At 42.6% G+C, this 25,866-nt stretch overlaps 1 protein-coding gene across 1 annotated transcript; it reads right to left on the bottom strand.

The window, feature by feature from the left end:
- Positions 1–6,126: 6,126 nt before the first annotated feature.
- On the bottom strand, positions 6,127–25,614 carry LOC106566982 (carbohydrate sulfotransferase 11). Its single transcript, XM_014135701.2, has 3 exons — positions 25,054–25,614; positions 9,103–9,185; positions 6,127–8,111 (listed from the first exon to the last, which is right to left on the bottom strand). Exons 1-3 carry the CDS (start codon positions 25,145–25,147, stop codon positions 7,266–7,268), a joined length of 1,023 nt encoding a protein of 340 aa, XP_013991176.1. The 5' UTR covers positions 25,148–25,614; the 3' UTR covers positions 6,127–7,265.
- Positions 25,615–25,866: the final 252 nt, after the last annotated feature.

Here is a 25,866-nt window from a genome sequence, read left to right as displayed (position 1 = left end):
AATTCATTCTAAAGTAACCTGCCTCAATGACTACTGCCCTGTCGCACTCACATTTGTAATCATGAAGTGCTTTGAAAGGCTGGTCATGGCACACATCAACTCCATTACTCCAGACACCCTGGACCAACTAAAATGTGTATGCCGCCACGACAGATCCACGGATGACACAATCTCAATTGCACTCCACACAGCCCTCTCACACCTAGACAAGAGGAATACCTATGTGAGAATGCTGTTCATTGACTACAGCTCAGTTTTCAACACCATAGTCCACTCCAAGCTCGTCCCTAAGATTGGGACCCCTTTGACTGAACACCTTCCTCTAATTGGATCCTGGACTTCTTGACAGGCCGACCCCAGGTGGTTAGGGAAGGCAACAACACCTCCGCCACGCTGACCCTCAACACGGGGGCCCCCTCAGCAGTGTGTGTTTAGCCCCCTCCTGTACTCCATTTACCCACAATTGCATGGCCACGCACGACTCCAACGCCATCATCAAGTTTGCTGACGACACGACAGTGCTGGGCCTGACCACCGACGGTGATGAGACAGCCTACAGAGAGGAAGTCAGAGACCTGGCAATGTGGTGCCAGCACAACAATCTCTTCCCTCAACGTCAGCAAGACCAAGAAGCTGATCATGGACTACAGGAAAGGGGGAGGGCTGAAGAGATTTGGCATGGCCCTTCAGATCCTGAATAACTTTTACAGGTGCACCATCGAGCGCATCTTGACTGGTTGCATCACCGCCTGGTATGTCAACTGCACCGGCCTCAACCGCAAGGCCCTACAAAGGGTGGTGCGGACGGCCCAGCACATCACTGGGGGCGAGCTTCCAGACATTCAGGGCATTCAAACCAGGTGGTACTGAGGAAGGCACGAAAAATTGCCAAAGACATCAGTCACACCAGCCATGGACTGATCTCTCTGCCACCGGCAGGCGGTACCGGAGCATCAGGTCTTTGACCAACAGGGTCCAAGAAAGCTTCTTTCCCCAAGCAATAAGACGATTGAATAGCTAAACAATGGCTGCCCTCCCTTTCCCGCGCACACACAAACATACACACACACAACTGAGCACCTAAGTACTCTTTCCAGGAACTCCCTTCCGCTAGGAATGTTCCCTCATGAGGATTATTGGCTATATCTTGAAGAGATACAACAAAAAGTCTTTCTCCAACCAATCATTTATTTCAGTGTCATTGTCACAGACATGCACTCCATGACATACCTTCCATCTTCTCCATGATGGTGCGTCGGGGAAAGGACATCACCAAGTGTCTTTAGCAGGTACAGTAAGCACAGTAGTAGTCAGTTCCACCCCCTTTAAATGACCAGCAAACTTAGGGAACCAGCATCAAGAACAGGGAAAAAGGTTGGCCATCTTCATAGGGAAATAGCACCACCCACAGTGGCAGGTGATACACAACAATGTACCCAGGCTGCTGTATGGGCTCAGGGGTAAGGGTAGCATGGGGCATGGAAGGTTTGGTCAGATGTGTTGCAGCAGCACAGCTCTCAGCAGGCAGCGGTGTAGTGGGCCATATCTCAGGGCCAGAAAACACTGGAGAGGTGTCTGCCTCTCCAACACACTCAGGATATGCATCAGGGAACATTGTGACCTCAGATTTGGAAAACTGCTCTGGTGACTCAGGCTCTGATCCCGATAGGCCAGATTCCTCCAGTGCCACTTCACCAACGGGCAGCTCCTCTGTACCTACGGCATCAGTAGCGATATCAGTAGCCGGCATCCCGTCAGATGGAACAGGACCACCCAGAGCTCCAGACCCAGTCTCCAGTAGCTCTGTGATGGGCACGGCCTGCATCTGGATCATGGAGTCTCTGTCTCAGCCCACATCTGATGGAACACACATGCAGAAAGGTCATGCCTTCGGCCAACTGGCCCAGTTGTGGTCAGTCTGCAGGCAGTAATTGCAGTAGTGATGGTCTGTGCACTGTAGATGACAGCTGCTGGGCTCATCAACTGGAAGAAGGTCAAACTCCAACAGCATCAGCAAAAACCGTTGGGCTCTGAAGAACCCTTCTTCCAGGGTCTTTGCTGGATACAGCTTCGCCCACCTTCGCCAGTCGTCAGGGAAACAGCCTTGTAGTTACTCTACCAGAAGAGTGGCGTTGTTCCAGTAGCGTTGATTGTGTAGCCACCCCCACAGGTAGTTGGCTTCCTTCTTGTCGCACCAGTTTGGTAGCATTGTGGTCAGTTCTTCACTGTCCATGGCATGGAATCCCACCGCTACCACCATATGTGAAGCAGAAACCGGATCGGACAGTGAGGAGACAGACAGGATGTTCTGGTGCTCACCTCTCTTAGAGGCGTTTATTTACAATAGTAACAGGTGCAGGACTAATTGGCCAATAAACTTTGTACAGAAAATAACAAACAGGAGGTTAACAAAGACTTGAATAAATCTAAGATATTCTCAGTGTAAACTATTCTGGCAACAACTCTTTGCCTGTAACCAAACTCAGGTATGGCTCTACTCTAGCCAACCTGTTACCTTCACAGCCTGCTCTCCCCCAGGCAAAGGCCAACTGAGCACCTAAGTACTCCTTCCAGGAACTCCCTCCTGCTAGGAATGTTCCATCATGAGAGCCCCAAAACACATTTCTACCATAAACGCGTAATTTCCCATGGCCATATATGATAAACAACAGTTTTACATAAACACACACTTCAATAACTTGTTCCATGACTGCTTATTCCCGTCAACCAATACATTTTTTCGATGACTCATAGACTAATTGCGAAATGTGTAATGCACACTGGCACTTCAACAAGGAAACAAACAAATCAGATAGGTTAAATTATATGATTATTCTCTACCAACATGTCACGACTCCTGCCGAAGTCGGCCCCTCTCCTTGTTCGGGCGGCGTTCGGCGGTCGACGTCACCGGCTTACTAGTTACCACCGATCGATGTTTCCCTGTTCGTTTGGTTTTGTCTTAATTATACACACCTGTTTTTGATTCCCTGATTATGTTCATTATTTAACCCTCTGCCTTTCCTGTTTGTCTTGTCCGTGATTGTTTCCTGTTTTGTGGTTGTTGGAGGTGTTTCTCCCAACCATGTTATTTTTCTGTGAGAAGTTTATTGGAAATTTGAGTAAACATGTTTTGTTTACACTTATCCCTGTGTCCTGCGCCTGACTCCGCTACTTCTCATAAGAAACCATTACACAACACTTCGATCGCTATTCTAAAAATATATTTCACATTTCTAGAGCATGTACGTTTAAATGGGGGGCTTTATACACGGTAGAAACATAGCTAACAAGTTACATTGTTTTAGTAACTGGCGTACACAACAAACACTCGACTTTAGGGCCTTATGTCAAAGTTTTTGTCAAACGGAATGCGCAACTCTATCCAACATTATCTTTTGTTTCAGGGTTCTTGGCTATACCTTGAAGAGATACAATAGTCTTTCTCCAACCAATAATTTGTTTCACTGTCATTGTCTATAAGTCACGGACATGCGCTCCATGACGGATACACACGCTCACAGATGCCACACACATATCACCATGCACACACCCACTCACCACTTACACTGCTGCTATATTGAGTATTATTTATCCTGCCATCAGTCACATTTTTACCGCTGTTTACATGTACATATCTACCTCAATTACTCTAGTACTCCTGCACATTGTCATTACGGTACTAGCACTGAACCTGTATATGACTTGCATTCTCATGTTTTTTTTATGTAGCTTTTCCATACTTCTCATGTGTTTTCTTACTTTATATTTGTACTGTATATTATTCCTTTATAATATTTCCACTCAACTCGATACTGAATACTGCATTGTTGGGAAAGAGCTTACATACAAGTAAGCATTTAACTGTACTGTTTTACACCTGCTATATCCTATGCATGTGACAAATACACTTTAAAACTTGAAACTCTTAGGAAAGGCTATTTCTATTTCAAGTCAGCAAATTTATTTCCAACATGGGAACATGTCCTCCACACCACTGCTACCTCAACACATAGCCTATAGCTTACGTTGATGCAAATAAATGCTGTTTGCAATATTTGCCAGCAAGGTAAATACAGTGCAACTATTCAGACCCCTTGACTTGTTCCAAATGTTATTAAGTTACAGCCCTAAAATGGATTAAATAAAAATGTTACCCATCAATCTACACACAATACCCGATAATGACAAAGCAAAAACAGGTTTTTAGAAAATTTTGCAAATGTATTAAAAATAAAAAACAGAGGGCCTTCCGAGTGGAGCAGTAGTCTAAGGCACTGCATCGCAGTGCTAGAGGCGTCACTACAGACCCGGGTTTGATCCCCGGCTGTATCACAACCGGCCGTGATCGGGAGTCCCATAGAGTGGCGCACAATTGACACAGCGTCGTACGGGTTAAGCGAGTGTTCGGCCGGGGAGGCAAACCCTCCCCTACTTGGCTCATCGTGCTCTAGCAACTCCTTGTGGTGGGCCAGGCGCCTGCAGGCTGATCTCGGTCGTCAGTTGAACGGTGTTTCCTAATACACATTGGTGCAATTGGCTTCAGGGTTAAGCGGGCAGGTGTTAAGAAGCACGATTTGGCGGGTCATGTTTCGGAGGACGCATGACTCGACCTTCGCCTCCCGCGCCCGTTGGGGAGAAAAGGAGAGTAAGATACAACAACAAAAAATATATACCTTATTTACATAAGTATTCAAACCCTTTGCTATGAGACTCGAAATTGAGATCAGATGCATCCTGTTTGCATTGATCATCCTTGAGATGTTTCTACAACTTGATTGGAGTCCACCTGTGGTAAATTCAATTGATTGGACATGATTTGGAAAGGCACACACCTGTCTATATAAGGTCCCACAGTTGACAGTGCATGTCAGAGCAAAAACCAAGCCATGAGATCTAAGGAATTATCTGTAGAGCTCCGAGACAGGATTATGTCGAGGCACAGATCTGGGGAAGGGTACCAAAACATTTCTGCAGCATTGAAGGTCCCCAAGAACACAGTGGCCTCCATCATACTTAAATGGAAGAAGTTTGGAACAACCAAGACTCTTCCTAGAGTTGGCCTCCTGGCCAAACAGCAATCGAGGGAGAAGGGCCTTGGTCAGAGAGGTGACCAAGAACCCGATGGACGCTCTGATAGAACCTTCCAGAAGGACAACCATCTCTGCAGCACTCCACCAATCAGGCCTATGGTAGAGCGGCCAGACAGAAGCCACTCCTCAGTAAAAGGCACATGACAGCCCGCTGGAGTTTGCCAAAAGCCCCCTAAAGACTCTCAGACCAGAAACAAGATTCTCTGGTCTGATGAAACCAAGATTGAACTCTTTGGCCTGAATGCCAAGCGTCATGTCTGGAGGAAACCTGGCACCATCCCTACAGTGAAGCATGGTGGTGGCAGCATCATACTGTGGGGGTGTTTTTCACCGGCAGGGACTGGGAGACGAGTCAGGACCGAGGGAAAGATGAACGGAGCAAGTACAGAGAGATCCTTGATGAAAACCTGCTCCAGAGTGCTCAGGACCTCAGACTGGGCCGAAGATTCACCTTCCAACAGGACAATGGCCCTAAGCACACAGCCAAGACAACGCAGGAGTGGCTTCGGGCAAGTATCTGAATGTCCTTGAGTGGCCCAGCCAGAGCCCGGACTTGAACCCGATTTAATATCTCTAGAGACCTGAAAATAGCAGTACAGCGATGCTCCCCATCCAACCTGACAGAGCTTAAGATGATTTGCAGAGATTAATGGGACAAACTCCCCAAATACAGGTATGCCAAGCTTGTTGGCTTCATACCCAAGAAGACTCAAGAATGTAATCGCTGCCAAAGGTGCTTCAACAAAGTACTGAGTAAAGGGTCTGAATACTTATATAAATGTGATAATTCAGTTATAATTTTTTATGCATTTGCAAAAATTTCTAAAACCTGTTTTTGCTTTGTCATTATGGGGTATTGTGTGTAGATTGATGAGGGAAAAAAACAATGGAATCTATTTTAGAATAAGGCTGTACCGTAACAAAATGTGGAAAAAGTGAAGCGGTCTGAATACTTTCAGAATGCACTGTACAGTGTACCGTTGTTATGGACAAACTTTGTTCCAAAAGGTTGCAATGAGGCATAACATCAACAGTCATGAAAACTAATTTTATTAACTGCTCTCATAGTCAAGAAAAATACTGCATGCTATAAATGTAATTTAATATTTGTCTTTTACCAGACGGCCTACCTGGTTTTAACATGTAGTGCCCCTGTAAGTAGGTAGTTAGCCCTAGGTGGCTATCCACAGTTCAACAAGGAGTGCTCTGATGAGGGGCTGCCTTGGCCCAAACCACAGCTATGCACCGTTTGCTCAGTCTAACGTGAGCTAAATAAAGAGGTGATTCTGCAAAGCTTGTGCCATTTCTGTAATTAACTCCCTATCTGCAGGCAATCTGCCTGCCAGGCTTTATACAACCAGCATACATTGTTGATCAGAACATATTTACTATCAACTGTGGCTTATGTAACGTCATGAACAGGTGGCAATCATTTTATAATGTGGGAAAAGTGTGACATGGTACAGTATGAATGATGACTTCACTGTGTATTAAAAAAAATATGCTACCATGTAAGATAAACCATTTAAACTGGTTCAATTCATATTGGGTCTGTGCAAGCCTCATACTTCTGTCATTAGAGAGTAAATTGCTTATTTTTATTGGTTTTTATTCTTTCTTTTTAATTGTGGACTATGCTTTCTTTTGTTTGGTGGTTTATGTAAGTTTTATGACACCCTTTGTCCCCAGAGGAACATGTTTGGCTACAGAAGATGTGCAAGAGCCAAAGAAACATGCTGTATGTGCAAGCAGAAAGAAATGCATGAATTAGAATGTCCTCGCCCAATTCGCTCTGTCCATGACTCAGTCTATATTCACAATAAATACTCTTACAATTGTATAAATAAAGAAGGAGGCATAGTCGAGGGATTCTGTGATACACACAACAAGTTCTTTACAACCCTCGACATATTCATTGTAAAAGAAGAACCTGCTTCTCTCTTATCTAGGCCACATGAGGAGGATTAAAGCAAATATAGCGACTCCAAGGTCAGCCACCTATGCCCATAAACGTCTTACATCTGACAATGCAGTGATTCCCCCCACTGGCAAGGCCCGTATAAATAACATCTGGAACATCAATTACAAGCTCTACGCACCCAGATTAATTACAAATTACAGAGCCAAACAGATTGATTACTAAATCTCCGGCTGACATGGAGAGAGCCACCCTCATCTAGTCTTCAAGTACTCTGGGTTGGAGTAATTGAAGAGCAGGAAGTCCATGCGGTAAAGGTTGTACAGCTTCTTTTGGTAAAAGGGGCTGATGTTTTGGAAGAACTGAGCTGCCATGTCCCCGTTGGTCCTGGTGCTCTTGCCTGAGGTAGGGAAGCGGACCTCCCCGTCAGCACCAGCCAGCCGCAGCACAGAGCGGGAGTCCTGTTCCAGAGTCTCATACTTCCCCACCACATCGTAGTGGACGAGGCAGGGGTGGCACAGTGAGTGGATCCGCTCCCAGTGCTCGTTGAAAGGCTCCTCTCTCTGTGTGCGGGGATCCACCAGGTAGTACACAAACTCCTGGAAGGAGACGTCGTTGCCCCGCTCCAGCGCATCCGGCTGGGGTTGGGGCCGGTGCCGGCGGATTATCTTGGTGCCGTAGCGCTTGTGGAAGGCCGTGTTGTAGCTGCGGGTGAACTTGTTGCGGTAGGCCGACACTAGCCTCTCGAAGGGCTCCCGCACAAAGATGAATTTCAGGTAGCTGCGCAGACGGCGGTTGATCTCAGAGGTGGAGTACTCTGACAGCGTGCGCAGGTTGCCAGCCACGTGGGCCTCGTTGGCAGGGATGGCTAGCGGCTCGTGGTAGCGTCCGTCCCCCGTCAGGACCATGAAGACACGTTTCCAGTTGGTGCAGGCCACCTTGGGGACGTAGCAGTACAGCAGGCCGTGCTTATCGTCCACGATGAGGTGGCGGAGGTCGTCTGGGGTCAACACCCGTCGCTTCTTGGTGTGGGTGAGACACGCCTCCTCCAGCAGCTCCCGCCGACCACGCAGAGACGTCTGCACTGCAGACAAATCCAACTACGGTCACAGAGAGAGGAGGGGACATACAAGGTCAACACTCACATTTACAATTAAACACTTATAAGTGATGAAATATTACATCTCTCCAAGTGATAACATCTTCATGTAGCCAATCCTCTGACTAAAACAATTGTGCCATCTGTCAGTGTTTTAATCTGTCTTGTCGGATTAGTAAAATGAACTGGAATTGGCATTGCAACATCAAGGTCATCCACTGTGTTTCCCAGTAGACAGCCTCTGGCACTAGTCACATGCAATTGACAAAGTGTTTAACGTTATAATAAAGAGAAGCAAAAGAGGTGGCTTGATTTCAGCAATGTGGAAGCAATAGAAGGATCAAGGATGGGCATGGTGCTTTGTGTTGCTGTGAATAATGAACAGAAGATAGAGGGGTTGCCAGGTGGACAGAGTCCAAGAGAAAAAGACACACAACAGATAAGATTAGTTGCATCAGCAGCACCAAACTAACTGCCCTCTGTGTGAGACAGAGCAAAAAAGAGAGAGAGAGCGAGAGATGCAGTATCACTCAGCATACACTGGATTCCTGAGATTTTGGATATTGGAGCTGAAAAAGAGAGCTTTGTCTCTCGGAGGAAGAGGGGGTACTGTTTTTATAGTAACCACTAAGGACCTGAGTCATAACTTCTAAGTCAAATCAAATGAACTCAACTCAGTCTTGCAGTAACGCTTGAGCCATAACCTCTGAGGAAAGTTAAAGAAAAAGGTGGTTGGTATGTAGTATGATGTAACAATATTTAATGTATAGCAGCAATAATTCAGTACAGCGACCAAAGGCAACCCATTTGTTGAGAAATCAAATGTGTCAGAGTGGTTCTCCAAGATCAATGCTTTGTCAAATTTAATTTCCTGTGTGTGACACATCCGGAAACAATTACACATCAACATCAGGTGACTAAACAGTACATAACCATGAGTGTTCACACACATTCAAGGCATGATAGAATGCGGCCATTCTAAAGCTAGTCACCTGGTCTCCGTTGTAGAGGGCCTGTAGTGGACTTCTCCTGGTCTTCCCTGGGGCGATGCCCTTCCCCCCAGACTGCTCCACAGCTACAGGCACAAAGACAGAGAGGGAGAAAAAGCAAAACAAATGAATCATCTGAAAAGGGTATTATTGTCTGTTTTCTTTAGTGATGAGTGACGGGTACTCGATGTTCTTTACTGGTTGAGCTGTCCTGAACTGTATCCAACTCTATCACCCTCACCTTGTCATGAAAATCTGACTGTGGCCAGTGCTGCACACTGTAGTACAGTAGCCCATTGAGTTCTCATTTCAGTATGTTTTACCTTATGGTGCATGATCTCACATGAGCACCAGCACCTCAGGGCTGGAGGCATGTCAATGTTGGGGCCCTGCTCACTAGTGAGAGGAAACGGATTGGATTTGCACATGTGCCAGTTGAATGCAGAGGATTGCTTTACATCTCACATGGAGGGAGGGAGGGAGGGACAGAGTCAGAAATAGAGAGAAAGAGAGAGAAAGAAACCATAGAAGAAAAAAACTCTAAAATGATGTGTGAGAGGATCGTAATCTTAATGAAATCTCATCAACCGTGCAAGTGACTGTGTGATCACGCTCGCTGTAGCCAATATGAGTCAGCCCTTTAAACAGGTTGACATTCACAAGGCCGCAGGGCAAGATGGATTACCAGGACGTGTACTCATAACATGTCGTCACTGACATATTCAACCTCTCCCTGACCCAGTCTGTAATACGTACATGTATCAAGCAGACCTCCACAGTCCAGTGCCCAAGAACGCCAAGGTAACCGGTTTACAGTTGAAGTCGGAAGTTTACATACACTTAGGTTGGAGTCATTAACACTAGAAGCTTATTACCTAAAATGTATCAATTGAAGGTGTGGGTTCACAGCTCCAATCTGGATGTGTTGGTCATTACTGAGACGTGGTTAAGAAAACGTGTTTTGAACACTGATGTTAACCTTTCTGGTTATAACCTTTTTCAACAAGACAGATCTTCCAAAGGTGGTGGTCCTAACTTATGTCACCATTGCCCTTGATTCTAAGAAATGTTGTGCTGTTATTTTTATTGACTTGGTCAAAGACCATTCCTTTCCTGTGGGTCAGCTAAGGAGTATTAGTGTCTCTGAGTGTCACGACTTCCGCCAAAGGCGCTTTCGAACGGCTAGATGTTCTTTACCATTCAGCCATCAGATTTGTCACCAATGCTCCTTTTAGGACACATCATTGCACTCTATACTCCTCTGTAAACTGTCCATTTCTTAATACCTGACACTAGACCCACTGTTTGATGCTTATTTATAAAACCCTCTTAGGCCTCACTCCCCCTTATCTTAGTAACCTACTGAATCCCTCATCCTCCACATAAAACACCCGTTCTGCCAGTCACATTCTGTTAAAGGTCCCCAAAGCACACACATCCCTGGGTCGCTCCTCTTTTCAGTTCGCAGCTAGCGACTGGAACAAGAATTAAAAACACTCAAACTGGACAGTTTTATCTCCATCTCTGCATTCAAAGACTCAATCACGGACACTCTTACTGATACTTGTGGCTGCTTCACGTGATGTAATGTTGTCTCTACCTTTTTGCCCTTTGTGCAGTTGTCTGTGCCTAACAATGTTTGGGCCATGTTGAGTTGCTACCATGCTCTGTCGTAATGTGTTGCTGCCATGCTATGTTGTTGTCTTTAGGTCTCTCTTTATGTAGTGTTGTGGTGTCTCTATTGTCGTGATGTGTTTTTTCCTACTTCACATTTGTTTTATATCCCAGCCCACGTCCTTGCTGTTCTTAATTGACTTGCCTAGTTAAAAAAAGGTTAAATAAAATAAAAAGCTACCTCGTACCCCTGCACATTGACTTGGTACCAGTACTCCTTGTATACAGTGCCTTCAGAAAGTATTCATACCCCTTGACAAATTTTGTTGTGTTACAGCCTGAATTCAAAATGGATTCAATTGATCATTTACATAAGTATTCACACCCCTGATTCAATACTTTGTAGAAGCCCCTTTAGCTGCGATTACATCTGTGAGTCTTTCTGGGTAAATTTCTAAGAGCTTTCCATACCTGGATTGTGCAACATTTACCCATTACTCTTAAAAAAATTATTCAATCTCTGTCAAATTGGTTGTTGATCATTGCTAGACAACCATGTGCAGGTATTGCCATAGATTTTCAAATAGATTTACGTCAAAACGGTAACTCGGACACTCAGGAACATTAACTGTCTTCTTGGTAAGCTACTACAGTGTAGATTTGGCCTTCTGTTTTAGGTTATTGTCCTGCTGAAATGTGAATTCATCTACCAGGATCTGGTGGAAAGAAGACTGAACCAGGTTTTCATCTAGGATTTTGCCTGTGCTTAGCTCCATTCATTTATTTTTTATCCTGAAAAACTACCCAGTCCTTAATGATTACAAGCATACCCATAACATGATGCAGCCACCACTATGCTTAAAAATATGGAGAGTGGTACTCAGTAATGTGTTGTATTGGATTTGCCCCAAACATACAGTAACACTTTGTATTCAGGACAAAAAGTGAATTGCTTTGCCACATTTTTTGCAGTATTACGTTAGTGCCTTGTTGCAAACAAGATGTATGTTTTGGAAAATCTGTATTCTGTACAGGCTTCCTTCTTTTCACTCTGTCACGCCCTGGCCATAGAGAGGGTTTTGTTCTCTATTTTGGTTAGGCCAGGGTGTGACTAGGGTGGGCATTCTATTTGCACTTTTCTATGTTTTGTGTATTTCTTTGTTTTGGCTGGGTATGGTTCTCAATCAGGGACAGCTGTCTATCGTTGTCTCTGATTGGGAACCATACTTAGGTAGCCTTTTCCCACAGGGTTTTTGTTGGCAGTTAATTTCTGTTTAGTGTTTGCACCTTACGGAACTGTTTCAGTATTCTCTTTGTTATTTTTGTTTTAGTGTTCAGTTATTAAAATAAGCATGAACACTTACTACGCTGCGTTTTGGTCCGATGATTCATCTTCTTCAGACGACAAATATTGTTACACACTCTGTCAATTAGGTTAGTATTGTGGAGTAACTACAATGTTGTTGATCCATTCTCAGTTTTCGCCTATCACAGCCATAAAACTCTGTAATTGTTTTAAAGTCACTATTGGCCTCATGGTGAAATCCCTGAGCGGTTTCCTTCCTCTCCGGCAACTGAGTTAGGAGGAACGCCTTTATCTTTGTAGTGACTACGTGTATTGATACACCATCCAAAGTGTACTTAATAACTTCACCATGCTCAAAGGGATATGCAATGTGTACATTTTTTAAATGTATTTTATCTACCAATAGGTGCCCTTCTTTGCGAGGCAATTGAAAACCTCCCCGGTCTTTGTGGCTGAATCTGTGTTTGAAATTCACATCTCGACTGTGAGACCTTACAGCTAATTGTATTTGTGAGGTACAGAGATGAGGTAGTTGTTCAAAAATCATGCTAAACACTATTATTGCACACAGAGTCCATGACACTTATGTGAATTGTTAAACAAATATTTACTCCTGAACTTATTTAGGCTTGCCATAACAAAGAGGTTGAATACCTATTGACTCAAAACATTTGACTCAAAATAAAACGTGGAAAGGTGCCACTGACCAATTATTTTTTGTGACTAGCATGTGACTTTGCATGTGACTCCTGCTCTGATAAAACACACTTCCCCCTCTACATCTCTATCATTTCATCTGCTCTACACATCAGCCTGCGTCACTGATTATGACTTCCGCTTTTGTGGAAGCCACATGCACCGTGCACAGAGAAGTGGGAGATTCAGTGTTGCGAAACAACGTCAAGATACCAAATTAAACCCTACCCACTGGATGAATCAACGTTGTTTCCTCGTCACTTCAATGAAATTATATTGAACCAACATGGAATAGATGTTGAATTAAACTGTGCCCAGTGGGTTATCACTACCCTATGCATTAGTCCAAAGATAAATCAGAAGATTTTTCTTTTTGAAAAGATAATCTTTTAGCTTCTCCTATCATTTTGGATATGTGGAGATCACAGGATGCAAGCTACAGTTTCACTATTCCCTGTATAGCTGTGTAGACCATAGCTGTATCTATATATATATACATATAGACCATTGCTGTATAGACCATAGCTATAGTGCCTTCGGAAAGTATTCATACCCCTTGACAAAAACAGTTTTCTTGAAATTTTAGCAAAAAATTAAATGAACGGTAACATTACATTTACATAAGTATTCAGACCCTTTACTCAGTACATTGTTGAAGCAACTTTGGCAGCGATTACAGCCTCGAGTCTTCTTGGGTATGACGCTACAAGCTTGGCACACCTGTATTTGGGGAGTTTCTCCCATTCTTCTCTGCAGATCCTCTCAAGCTTTCAGGTTGGATGGGGAGCGTCGATGCACAGCTATTTTCAGGTCTCTCCAGAAATGTTCGATCGGGTTCAAGCCCGGGCTCTGGCTGGGCCACTCAAGGACATTCAGAGAATTGTACCGAAGCCACTCCTGCATTGTCTTGGCTGTGTGCTTAGGGTTGTTGTGCTGTTGGAAGGTGAACCTTCAGCCCAGTCTGAGGTCCTGAGCACTGTGGAGCAGGTTTTCAACAAGGATCTCTCTGTACTTTGCTCCGTTCATCTTTCATCTTGCCCTTCTTTGGACACTGTGCTAACAAACCTCCAAACGAGCTTCAACGCCATACAACACTCCTTCCGTGGCCTCCAACTGCTTTTAAATGCTAAGTGCATGCTCTTCAACCGATTGCTGCCCGCACCCTCCCGCCCGACTAGCATCACTACTCTGGACGGTTCTGAATTAGAATATGTGGACAACTACAAATACCTAGGTGTCTGGTTAGAGTGTAAACTCTCCTTCCAGACTCACATTAAGCATCTCCAATCCAAAATTAAATCTAGAATCGGCTTCCTATTTCACAACAAAGCCTCCTTCACTCATGCCGCCAAACATACCCTCGTAAAACTGACTATCCTACCGATCCTTAACTTTGGCGATGTCATTTACAAAATAGCCCCCAACACTCTACTCAGCAAACTGGATGTAGTCTATCACAGTGCCATCCGTTGTGTCACCAAAGCCCCATATACCACCTACCACTGTGACCTGTATGCTCTCGTTGGCTGGCCCTCACTACATATCCATCGCCAAACCCACTGGCTCCAGGTCATCTATAAGTCTTTGCTAGGTAAAGCCCCGCCTTATCTCAGCTCACTGGTCACCATAGCAACACCCACCCGTAGCACGCGCTCCAGCAGGTACATTGCACTGGTCATCCCCAAAGCCAACACTTCCTTTGGCCGCCTTACCTTCCAGTTCTCTGCTGCAAATGACTGGAACAAATTGCAAAAATCTCTGAAGCTGGAGTCTTATATCTCCCTCTATAACTTTACGCATCAGCTGTCTGAGCAGCTTACCGATCACTGTACCTGTACACAGCCAATCTGTAAATAGCACACCCGACTACCTCATCCCCATATTATTACTTACCCTTTTGCTCTTTTGCACCCCAGTATCTTTACTTGCACATCATCATCTGCACACCTATCACTCCAGTATTAATGCTAAATTGTAATTAATTTCGCCTCTAGGGCCTATTTATTGCCTACCTCCCTGCTCTTCTACATTTGCACACAATGTACATAGATTTTTCTATTTTTCTTTTCTTTTGTGTTATTGACTGTACATTTGTTTATGTGTAACTCTGTGTTGTTGTTTTTGTCGCACTGCTTTGCTTTATCTTGGCCAGGTCGCAGTTGTAGTTGCAGTTGACACTTGAAACCCCACCTCTTTAAGGAATACCTGGGATAGGATTAAGTAATCCTTCTAACCCCCCCCCCCCCCCAAATAAGATATAGATGTACTATTGTAAAGTGGTTGTTCCACTGGATATCATATGGTGAATGCACCAATTTGTAAGTCGCTTTGGATAAGAGCGTCTGCTAAATGACGTAAATGTAAATGTAAAAAAAATTGTAAATGAGAACTTGTTTTCAACTGGCCTATCTGGTTAAATAAAGGTGAAATAAAAATAAATAAATACAAATCTTTGCCTCGATCCTGACTAGTCTCCCAGTCCCTGCCGCTGAAAAACATCCCCACAGCATGATGCTGCCACCACCATGCTTCACCGTAGGGATGGTGCCAGATTTCCTCCAGACGTGACGCTTGGCATTCAGGCCAAAGAGTTTAATCTTGGTTTCATCAGACCAGAGAATCTTGTTTTAGGTGCCTTTTGGCAAACTCCAAGCGGGCTGTCATGTGCCTTTTACTGAGGAGTGGCATCCATCTGGCCACTCTACCATAAAGGCCTGATTGGTGGAGTGCTGCTGGAAGGTTCTCCCATCTCCACAGAGGAACTCTAGTGCTCTGTCAGAACGACCATCGGGTTCTTGGTCACCTACCTGACCAAGGCCCTTCTCTCCCGATTGCTCAGTTTGGCTGGATGGCCAGCTCTAGGAAGAGTCTTGGTGGTTCCTCCACAGTGTTCTTGGGACCTTCAATGCTGCAGAAATGTTTTGGTACCCTTCTCCAGATCTGTGCCTCGACACAATCACGTCTCGGAGCTCACCAGACAATTCATTTGACCTCATGGCTTGGTTTTTGCTCTGACATGCACTGTCAACTGTGGGACCTTATATAGACAGGTGTGTGCCTTTCCAAATCATGTCCAATCAATTGAATTTACCACAGGTGGACTCCAATCGGGTTGTAGAAACATCTCAATGATCATCAATGGAAACAGGATGCACTTGAACTCAATTTAGAGTCTCATAGCAAAGGTCTCTGAACATTATGTAAATAAGTTATCTGTTTTTCTATTTTAATACATTTCTAAAAATATTTAAAAAACTGTTTTTGGTATTGTGTGTAGATTGTTGAGGATTTTTTAATTTATTTAAAAGGGGTCTGAATAGTTTCCGAAGGCACTGTATATAGACCATAGCTATATAGACTAGCTGTATCTATATAGATAGACCATAACTGTATAGACTAGCTGTATAGACCATAGCTGTATAGACCATAGCTGTTTCTATACAGATAGACCACAGCTGCATAGCAAAAGCACCCCAGAAATGGAATAAACAGGCCAAACGTGTGTTAAAATAGTGAGCAATTTACTTTTAACGTCTCTAAATGGCTTATTCAGCAAGAACAAACACCCAGCAGGTGTGGCTTTTGACTGATTCAGCTTTCTATGGTGCCGTGGGCATGTGGCGGGATTGGGACACATGCCAGCCTTGTTTGTTGACTAGACAAGACCCACATGATGCCAACGTAGGAAGATGTTGCTTGTGTGTGATGGTAAAAGAGCATAGTAATGAAAGTGTGTGAGGGCCCAAACTAGTGAGCAAAATGTGTTTATCAACTAAAAATACTTACAGTATTTTCAACATCATTATCTCATAAGGAATACATTGCTGCTTAAAATTACTTTCTGTTGTAACTTCAGTAACTCAGTTACGCTGATGTCAGCTTTTCACAGAAGAAGAAGAATTTAGAATATAAATGATATCTGACAGTGAAGTATTTGAGGTTTAGAACAAGACCAGAAAAATGTAAATGTCGAAGAGTTGAGAAAGTCTGCTCTAGCAGACCTTTGATCATCATGTGCGTTTAAGTCCGTGGTACAGGGCTCACGACACGCTCAACCTAAAAGGATGTCATGACTTTAACTGTCAGGAGAGAGTATAGACAAACCAAATATTATCTGAAGGCTCAAAGGTCCTGTTTGAAAAGTAGACATTAACTATTTTCAAACAAAAATTCTCACATTTCACGTCATATTGAGCTGACTTGTAAAGCAGGCTTGGCGCATCTAGCACCTTTCAGTAACTGACAAGTGTGTACACCCACCCACACGTTTAGTCAGCTCTTTCTCAGACTGGACATAGTACTGCTAAGTCCGAGGTGTGAATCCTTCTGCCCACAGAGGAGACACTCACTATAGGGAAATACACAGATATGTTTATTCTGAAACAAGTTAGTTTCCACCTTTTTGAGTGCACTATGTCACCAAGCACTGATGTTTATCTTGTTGCAGATAAAAACTGTACTTTTTTAGCTTAAGTTTTCATGTGCTGAATAAATAAATAAATGGTCTCGCAGATACTGGTAGTCTTCATGATTAGATTATTATTGGTAAGAGCAAGAATATTTGTATTTGTCAAACGACAGTCAATCATCATGTCACCAGAATCCGACCCTCAATATTTATTTGAAAGGAGCATCAAGATCACTGTGCACTTTCCCCACCCTGTGACGTTCATCGTAACTTTCCCCACCCTGTGAAGTTCATCGTAACTTTCACCACCCTGTGAAGTTCATCATAACTTATTTCATGTGTAGCCTAATAAACTGCATTTCCCTAGTCGTAGTGTGAGTACCAGAAAACATATCATCGTGTGACTCCAAGTTTACTTCGATATAATGGCTATTATATTAATATTAATATTATATTAATATTTGCGCATAAAGGCATTTCCACCACCATTTCTCGCATAATACATTTTACCCGCACAAAAAGATCCCACCATGTCGAACGAAAGATTTATCTGTTAGCATTCATAAAATTGTACAGAAACTTCCTGTTTCCATCACAGCTGTTTTTTTATATGGTACAGTATGACTGTACTCGCATAAAAACTGTAGATGGTGACGTGGTTACAGATAAATATACCCAACCCCCGGCCTGTTCACCGAGCTATCATCTAGAAGACGGAGAAGGTACAGGTGCATCAAAGTTGGGACCGAGAGACTGAAGAACTGCTTCTATAGCCAGGCCTTCAGACTGTTAAATAATTACCACTAGCCGGCCTCCGCCTAGTACCCTGACCTGAACTTAGTCACTGTTACTACCCAGCTACCACCTGGTTCTCTACCCTGCACCTTAGAGACTGCTGCCCTATGTACAGTTGAAGTCGGAAGTTTACATACACCTTAGCCAAATACATTTAAACTCAGTTTTTCCCAATTCCTGACATTTAATCCTAGTAAAAATTCCCTGTCTTAGGTCAGTACGGATCACCACTTCATTTTAAGAATATGAAATGTCAGAATAATAGTAGAGGATGATTTATTTAAGCTTTTATTTCTTTCATCACATTCCCAATGGGTCAGACGTTTCCATACACTCAATTAGTATTTGGTAGCAGTGCCTTTAAAAATGTTTTACTTGGGTCAAACGTTTCGTGTAGCCTTCCACAAGCTTCCCACAATAAGTTGGGTGAATTTTGGCCCATTCCTCCTGACAGAGCTGGTGTTACTGAGTCAGGTTTGTAGGGCTCCTTGCTTGCAAACACTTCGTCAGTTCTGCCCACACATTTTCCATAGGACTGAGGTCAGGGCTTTGTGATGGCCACTCCAATACCTTGACTTTGTTGTCCTTAAATGGGCTAGGTGGGACGCTTGCGTCCCACCTACTCAACAGCCAGTGTAATCCCGTGGCGCGTTATTCAAATACCTCAAAAATGCAAAAACTTCAATTTTTCAAACATATGACTATTTTACACCATTTTAAAGACAAGACTCTCGTTAATCTAACCACACTGTCCGATTTCAAAAAGGCTTTACAACGAAAGCAAAACATTAGATTATGTCAGCAGAGTACCCAGCCAGAAATAATCAGACACCCATTTTTCAAGCTAGCATATAATGTCACATAAACCCAAACCACAGCTAAATGCAGCACTAACCTTTGATGATCTTCATCAGATGACAACCCTAGGACATTATGTTATACAATACATGCATGTTTTGTTCAATCAAGTTCATATTTATATCAAAAAACAGCTTTTTACATTAGCATGTGACTAGCATTCCCACCGAACACTGCCGGTGAATTTACTAAATTACTCACGATAAACATTCACAAAAAGCATAACAATTATTAAAAAAATTATAGATACAGAACTCCTCTATGCACTAGATATGTCCGATTTTAAAATAGCTTTTCGGTGAAAGCACATTTTGCAATATTCTCAGTAGATAGCCCGGCATCACAGGGCTAGCTATTTAGACACCCAGCAAGTTTAGCACTCACCATAGTCAGATTTACTATAATAAAAATGTTATTACCTTTGCTGTCTTCGTCAGAATGCACTCCCAGGACTTCTACTTCAATAACAAATGTTGGTTTGGTCCCAAATAATCCATTGTTATATCCAAATAGCGGCGTTTTGTTCGTGCGTTCAAGACACTATCCGAAAGGGTAAATAAGGGTGACAAGCATGGCGCAATTCGTGACAAAAAAATTCTAAATATTCCATTACCGTACTTCGAAGCATGTCAACCGCTGTTTAAAATCAATTTTTATGCCATTTTTCTCATAATTAAGCGATAATATTCCGACCGGGAATCTGCGTTTAGGTAAACAGACGAAAGAAAATAAAGCATGGGGTCGACTCGGGCACGCGCCTAAGCCCATAGTACTCTGATCGGCCACTTGCCAAACGCGATAGTGTGTTTCAGCCAGAGGCTGCCTCGATATCGTTCAGCTTTTTCCCGAGCTCTGAGAGCCTATGGGAGCCGTAGGAAGTGTCACGTTATAGCAAAGATCCTCAGTCTTCAATAAAAAGAGCCAAGATGAACAACAACTTGTCAGACAGGCCACTTCCTGCATGGAATCTTCTCAGGTTTTGGCCTGCCATATGAGTTCTGTTATACTCACAGACACCATTCAAACAGTTTTAGAAACTTTAGGGTGTTTTCTATCCAAAGCCAATAATTATATGCATATTCTAGTTACTGGGCAGGAGTAGTAACCAGATTAAATCGGGTACGTTTTTTATCCGGCCGTGTCAATACTGCCCCCTAGCCCTAACAGGTTAAGCCATTTTGCCACAACTTTGGAAGTATGCTTGGGGCCATTGTCCATTTGGAAGACCCATTTGCGACCAAGCTTTAACTTCCTGACTGATGTCTTGAGATGTTGCTTCACTATATCCATGTCATTTTCCTTATGATGCTCATGATGCCATCGATTTTGTGAAGTGCACCAGTCCCTCCTGCAGCAAAGCACCCCCACAACATGATGCTGCCACCCCCGTGCTTCACGGTTGGGATGGTGTTCTTCGGCTTGCAAGCCTCCCCCTTTTTCCTCCAAACATAACGACGTTCATTATGGCCAAACAGTTCTATTTTTGTTTCATCAGACCAGAGGACATTTCTCCAAAAAGTACAATCTTTGTCCCCATGTGCAGTTGCAAACCATAGTCTGGCTTTTTTATGGCTGTTTTGAAGCAGTGGCTTCTTCCTTGTTTTACTGTGGATATAGATACTTTTGTACCTGTTTCCTCCAGCATCTTCACAAGGTCCTTTGCTGTTGTTCTGGGATTGATTTGCACTTTTCGCACCAAAGTATGTTCATCTCTAGGCGATATAACGCGTCTTCTTCCTGAGCGGTATGACGGCTGCGTGGTCCCATGGTGTTTATACTTGCGTACTATCGTTTCTACAGATGAACGTGGTACCTTCAGGAGTTTGGAAATTGCTCCCAAGGATGAACCAGACTTGTGCAGGTCTACAATTGTTTTCTGAAGTCTTGGCTGATTTCTTTTGATTTTCCCATGATGTCAAGCAAAGAGGCACTGAGTTTGAAGGTAGGCCTTGAAATACATCCACAGGTACACCTCCAATTTACTCAAATGATGTAAATTAGCCTACCAGAAGCTTCTAAAGCCATGACATCATTTTCTAGAATTTTCCAAGCTGTTTAAAGACACAGTCAACTTTGTGTATGTAAACTTCTGACCCACTGGAATTGTGATACAGTGAATTATAAGTGAAATAATCTGTCTGTAAACAATTGTTGGAAAAATTACTTGTGTCATGCACAAAGTAGATGTCCTAACCGACTTGCCCAAACTGTAGTTTGTTAACAAGAAATTTGTGGAGTGGTTGAAAAACTAGTTTTAATGACTCCAAGTGTATGTAAACTTCCGACTTCAACAGTACATAGTTACTGAACACTGGTCACTTTAATAATGTTTACATACTGTTTGGCCCACTTCAAATGTATATACTGTATTCTAGTCAAGGCTCATCCTATATAACTGCTGCTGTACACATCTTTTCTATTTATATACTGTCTCTACACACCATCATATACATACAGCGCCTTCAGAAAGCATTCACACCCCTTGACTTTTTCCAAATTTTGTTATGTTACAACCTGAATTTAAAACCGATTCAATTGAGATTATTTTGTCACTGGCCTACACACAACACCCCATTATGTTAAAGTGGAATTATGTTTTTAGAAATATTTAGAAATTAATTAAGAAAATGAAAAGCTGAAAAGTCTTGAATAAATAAGTATTCAACCCCTTTGTACTGAGTAAAAATTTGCCTAACAAGTCACATAATGTGATGCATGGACTCTGAGTGCAATAATAGTGTTTAACATGATTTTTAATGACTACCTCATGTCTGTACTCCACACATACAATTATCTGTAAGGTCCCTCAGTTGAGCAGTGAATTTCAAACACAGATTCAACCACAAAAACCAGGGAGTGTTCCAATGCTTCGCAAAGAAGGGCACCTATTGGTTGATAGGATTAAAAAAAAAAAGACATTGAATATGCCTTTGATCATGGTGAAGTTACTAATTACACTTTGGATGTTGTATCAATACACACAGTCCCTACAAAGATACAGGTGTCCTTCCTAACTAATTTGCTGGAGAGGAAGGAAACCGATCAGGGATTTCACAATGAGGCCAATGGTGACTTTAAAACAGTTACAGAGTTTAATGATAGGAGTGATAGGAGAAAACTGAGGATAGATCAACATTGTAGTTACTCCACAATACTAACCTAATTAACAGATTGAAAAGAAAGATGCCTGTACAGAATACAAATCTTCCAAAACATGCATCCTGTTTGCAACATGGCACTAACGTAATATTGCCAAAAATGTGGCTAAACAATGAACTTTTTGTCCTGAATAGAAAGTGTTATGTTTTAGGCTAATCTATTACAACATATTACTGAGTACCACTCTCCATATTTTTAAGCGTAATGGTGGCTGAATCATGTTGTGGGTACGCTTGTAATCAGCAAAAACTAGGGAGTTTTTCAGGATAAAAAATAAATAAATAGAATGCTAAGCACAAGCAAAATCCTAGAGTGAAACCTGGTTCAGTCTGCTTTCCACCAGACACTGGGAGATTAATTCACCTTTCAGCAGGACAATAACATAAAACACTAGGCCAAATCTACATTGGAGTTGCTTACCAAGAAAACTGTGAATGTTCCTGAGTGGCTGAGTTACCGTTTTGACGTAAATCTACTTGAAAATCTATGGCAAGACCTGAAAATGGTTGTCTAGCAATGATCAACAACCAATTTGAAAGAGCTTGAACATGTTATAATATAATAATGAGCAAATGTTGCACAATCCAGGTGTGGAAAGCTTTTAGACACTTACCCAGAAGTACTCACATCTGTAATCGCTGCCAAAGGTGCTTCAAACAAGTATTGACTCAGGGGTGTGAATACTCACAGAATGTAGATGAGATATTTCTGTATTTCATTTTCAATAAATTTGCTAAAATGTCTAAAAACATGTTTTACTTTAATAAATGTTGAATGCAGGCTGTAACGCAACAAAATGTGGAATACTGTACATATTTATTTATATTCCGGACTTCGACATTGCTCCTTCTAATATTCCTATATTTCTAAATTCCTTTTCTTTGTGTAATTGTTTTGTATTGTTAGTAGGTATTACTGCACTGTTGGAGCTAGGAACATAAGTATTTCACTACACCCGCGATAACATCTGTAAAATATGTGTACGCGACCAATAACATTTGATTTGATTCGATTTGTAGACGATATCCAAAATACATCAACATATGTTGATGTGATTTCCGGCCATCCTCACCATAGACTGTAAAAAGAATTGTCATGCACCGTTGACCAGATACAATGCTATTTTACAGTAAACGAATTGACATCAGAATTTCAGCAAGCTTATAGGGAAGAGCATTCAACATGCATGGCACTTACACTGATCATTGGCTGAGACAAAATGATGATCAAAAGATTGTGCGAGCTGTTTTGTTAGACTTCAGTGCTGCTTTTGACATTATCGTGTGTGTTATGGCTTTACAACCCCTGCTATATTGTGGATCATTTTTTACTTTACCTAGGTAAGTCAGTTAATAACAAATTCTTATTTACAACAATGGCCTACGAACAGTGGGTTAACTGCCTTGTTCAGGGGCAGAACAACAGATTTTTACCTTGTCAGCTCGGGGATTCAATCTAGCAAACTTTTGGTTACTGGCCCAACGCTCTAACCACTAGGCTACTTGGCACCCCTGTTAGAGTTACCTGTCTAACAGAACACAGAGGGTGTTCTTTAATTGAAGCCTCTCCAACATAATCCAGGTAGAATCAGGCATTCCCCAGGGCAGCTGTCTAGGCAGCTGTCTAGTCTTTGAGTGAAGTCAGTGTGTCTATGTATGCAGGTGACTCAAACAATACATGTTAGCTACTACACTGCAACACTTAACAAAAAGAGCTGCAGTCAGTTTCTGAAATAAGAAAGAAGCAAGAAATAAGTTAGTCCTAAATATTTTGAAAACTAAAAACATTGTATTTGGGGGAACCCAGCCCCGGGCCCTTAGACTGTAGGGGGATACAATACGCATTTCTTTAGTAAAGACAGGTGCTGCTGATAATACTGCCATCGTTGTCGAGGCAGAGGACATGGATGTGTAGCCCATTTATCTGATGCTGTCTGGACAAAAAGAGTATGCCAAGTCATACTCTTTTTTGGCCAGACAGCATCACATACTGTACATGGACTACATACAGTATCGTCGGACAGAGGGGGGCTATTTCACTCCCTCGGATGCTTTTTCTGGTAAGACAGTTTCAGCCACTTGTGAAGTGAAGGAAAGTTGGAGGGTGCACAGTGCACTGTCAGGATGCTGGAATTATTTTGGATGAACGTGTAAAGGTAACCTACTTTTTGAAGTGATTTGTTTGACAATCAGATGAAAACATCATGACTAGCTGTGTTAATGGCACATTAAAAGGTAATACATATTTACAGTTAAATTACATCTTTACTCCAAAACCCATTAAGAAATGTTGTGCACATGCTTGGAGCGGGGGGCCTCTGCCTGGGGCCTCAAAATCACTAAGTCTGCCCCTGGGAGATGGTTGGATAGGAAGGATGATTGTAATAAAACTGTCATGTTTAAAGAGAAAGTATCCTATGACATAATGTAATAGCATAGTAAGAGTGTCCCTTCCTTAGTTGCTCACTTACTCTTGGAGGCTCTGTAAAATGAGAAACCTGGACTTATTACATAGCTCTTTCCCCACGTGGTATAACAACAGCATACTGTGGCATAGAAATATATGGTTTCTATTTCATTCTCTCTATTGTTAAAACGTCAGACATATGTTAAAACCTCAGACATAACCTGGGAGTGAGGCTAGGTTAGGTTCTCTTCCCTCCTATCATTCTCTGTCCCTCAGTATCACTCAATCCCTTAAAGGTATATGTTTCTTCTTCCTCTGCCCTAGCACAGGGGACCACAGGAGAGCTTAGGAAACTAGTCCAAAAAGGCCCAGGAATGCTTAAGGGTCTCTCAGAGGGGGCTACCAAAACATTCCATGGTTCACACTCACAATGCTTACTCATGCCCCGCCATTTACCCTTTCCATTGTGTCTCAACTCAACACATGTTAATTTAGGGAGAAATTGTGCAACAGACATGGTAGTTAATTTCAGTTTGACATGATGTTTGTTCTAAACTATTTATTGAATATAATATTTAATAAATGAGTGGGACTAGCCTAATGAAAAACAGCCTACACTCAGTGTATGTAATACACCAAAACGTCGCCCTACAAGAACATCATAGGGCACCATCCAATAGCACCCTGATGTGTAGTGATGGTCGAAACTTACCTGGCCTTGTGATGTTCTGAAAGTACAATATGACCATAAAAAGTGACCCAACGCATGTCGCCAGAAACAGTCGTCCAACTTTGGGTTTTCTCATCCTGATTCCCCGAGCTGGCAGAGCAGAACACTCGCCCCGAGGTGGCTCATGCGAAGCAGCTCGTCTGATGCAGCTTTGCGAAAGAAGGGAAAGAACGGACCTTCATGCGGAAAAAGTTGGAGGTGGCACCGTTAGGTCAGCCTCTTCGGCAATTAGTCTATTCGCCTATGCCTATGAATATCCAACAATAAATAAACAGCCGCGAAAATATTGGAATGTGCAACAGAATGTCGATTGTCTTTGTTGGTGTGTTCCGATAAATGATGACATTTTTCAATCAATATTTTCTGCTCCGCTGAAATGTCTCATCGCAAACATGTCCTGACAACCCCAAATGATAGAACTGTTTTATCAGAGTTCTCCGATCATTCAACAGTTGTTGTTTCCTCAATTTTGTCAGACTTAAAATTCACCGAAAAATGGTCGGCGGCACTTGTGCCTTGACGTCACACCCAACCCTAATACTTTGTAACAATGACTGACACCACAGCTTTGCCTCAGAGACATACGAAACATTGACCGACATTACGTATATCTGAGCACTTCCAAGATGTATGATACTTAGGGAAGACCGGGGACCAAAGTAACCGTTTTAGGATTTTACTTAGTATGAAAATAATATTTGTGTTTACATTCATACTATTTGTATACAAACAAAATAGGGTACATATCTTAGCTACCATCAGGCCAACACATTGTAAAGAAGTTTCTATGACACC

The sequence above is a fragment of the Salmo salar genome, chromosome ssa13 (genome assembly GCF_905237065.1).
Source record: "Salmo salar chromosome ssa13, Ssal_v3.1, whole genome shotgun sequence".
In the NCBI taxonomy this organism is placed as follows: Eukaryota; Metazoa; Chordata; class Actinopteri; order Salmoniformes; family Salmonidae; genus Salmo; species Salmo salar.
Note: the sequence above shows the minus strand (reverse complement) of the source record. Positions and strands in the feature narration are given on the sequence as shown.

Coding starts and splice junctions, on each gene's coding strand:
- LOC106566982 (XM_014135701.2), bottom strand. CDS start 25,147: ATGAGAAAACCCAAAGTTGGACGACTGTTTCTGGCGACATGCGTTGGG. Junction 9,186..25,053: donor TCAGAACATCACAAGGCCAG/GTAAGTTTCGAC, acceptor TTGTGCCTGTAG/CTGTGGAGCAGTCTGGGGGG. Junction 8,112..9,102: donor CCCTCTACAACGGAGACCAG/GTGACTAGCTTT, acceptor CTGTGACCGTAG/TTGGATTTGTCTGCAGTGCA.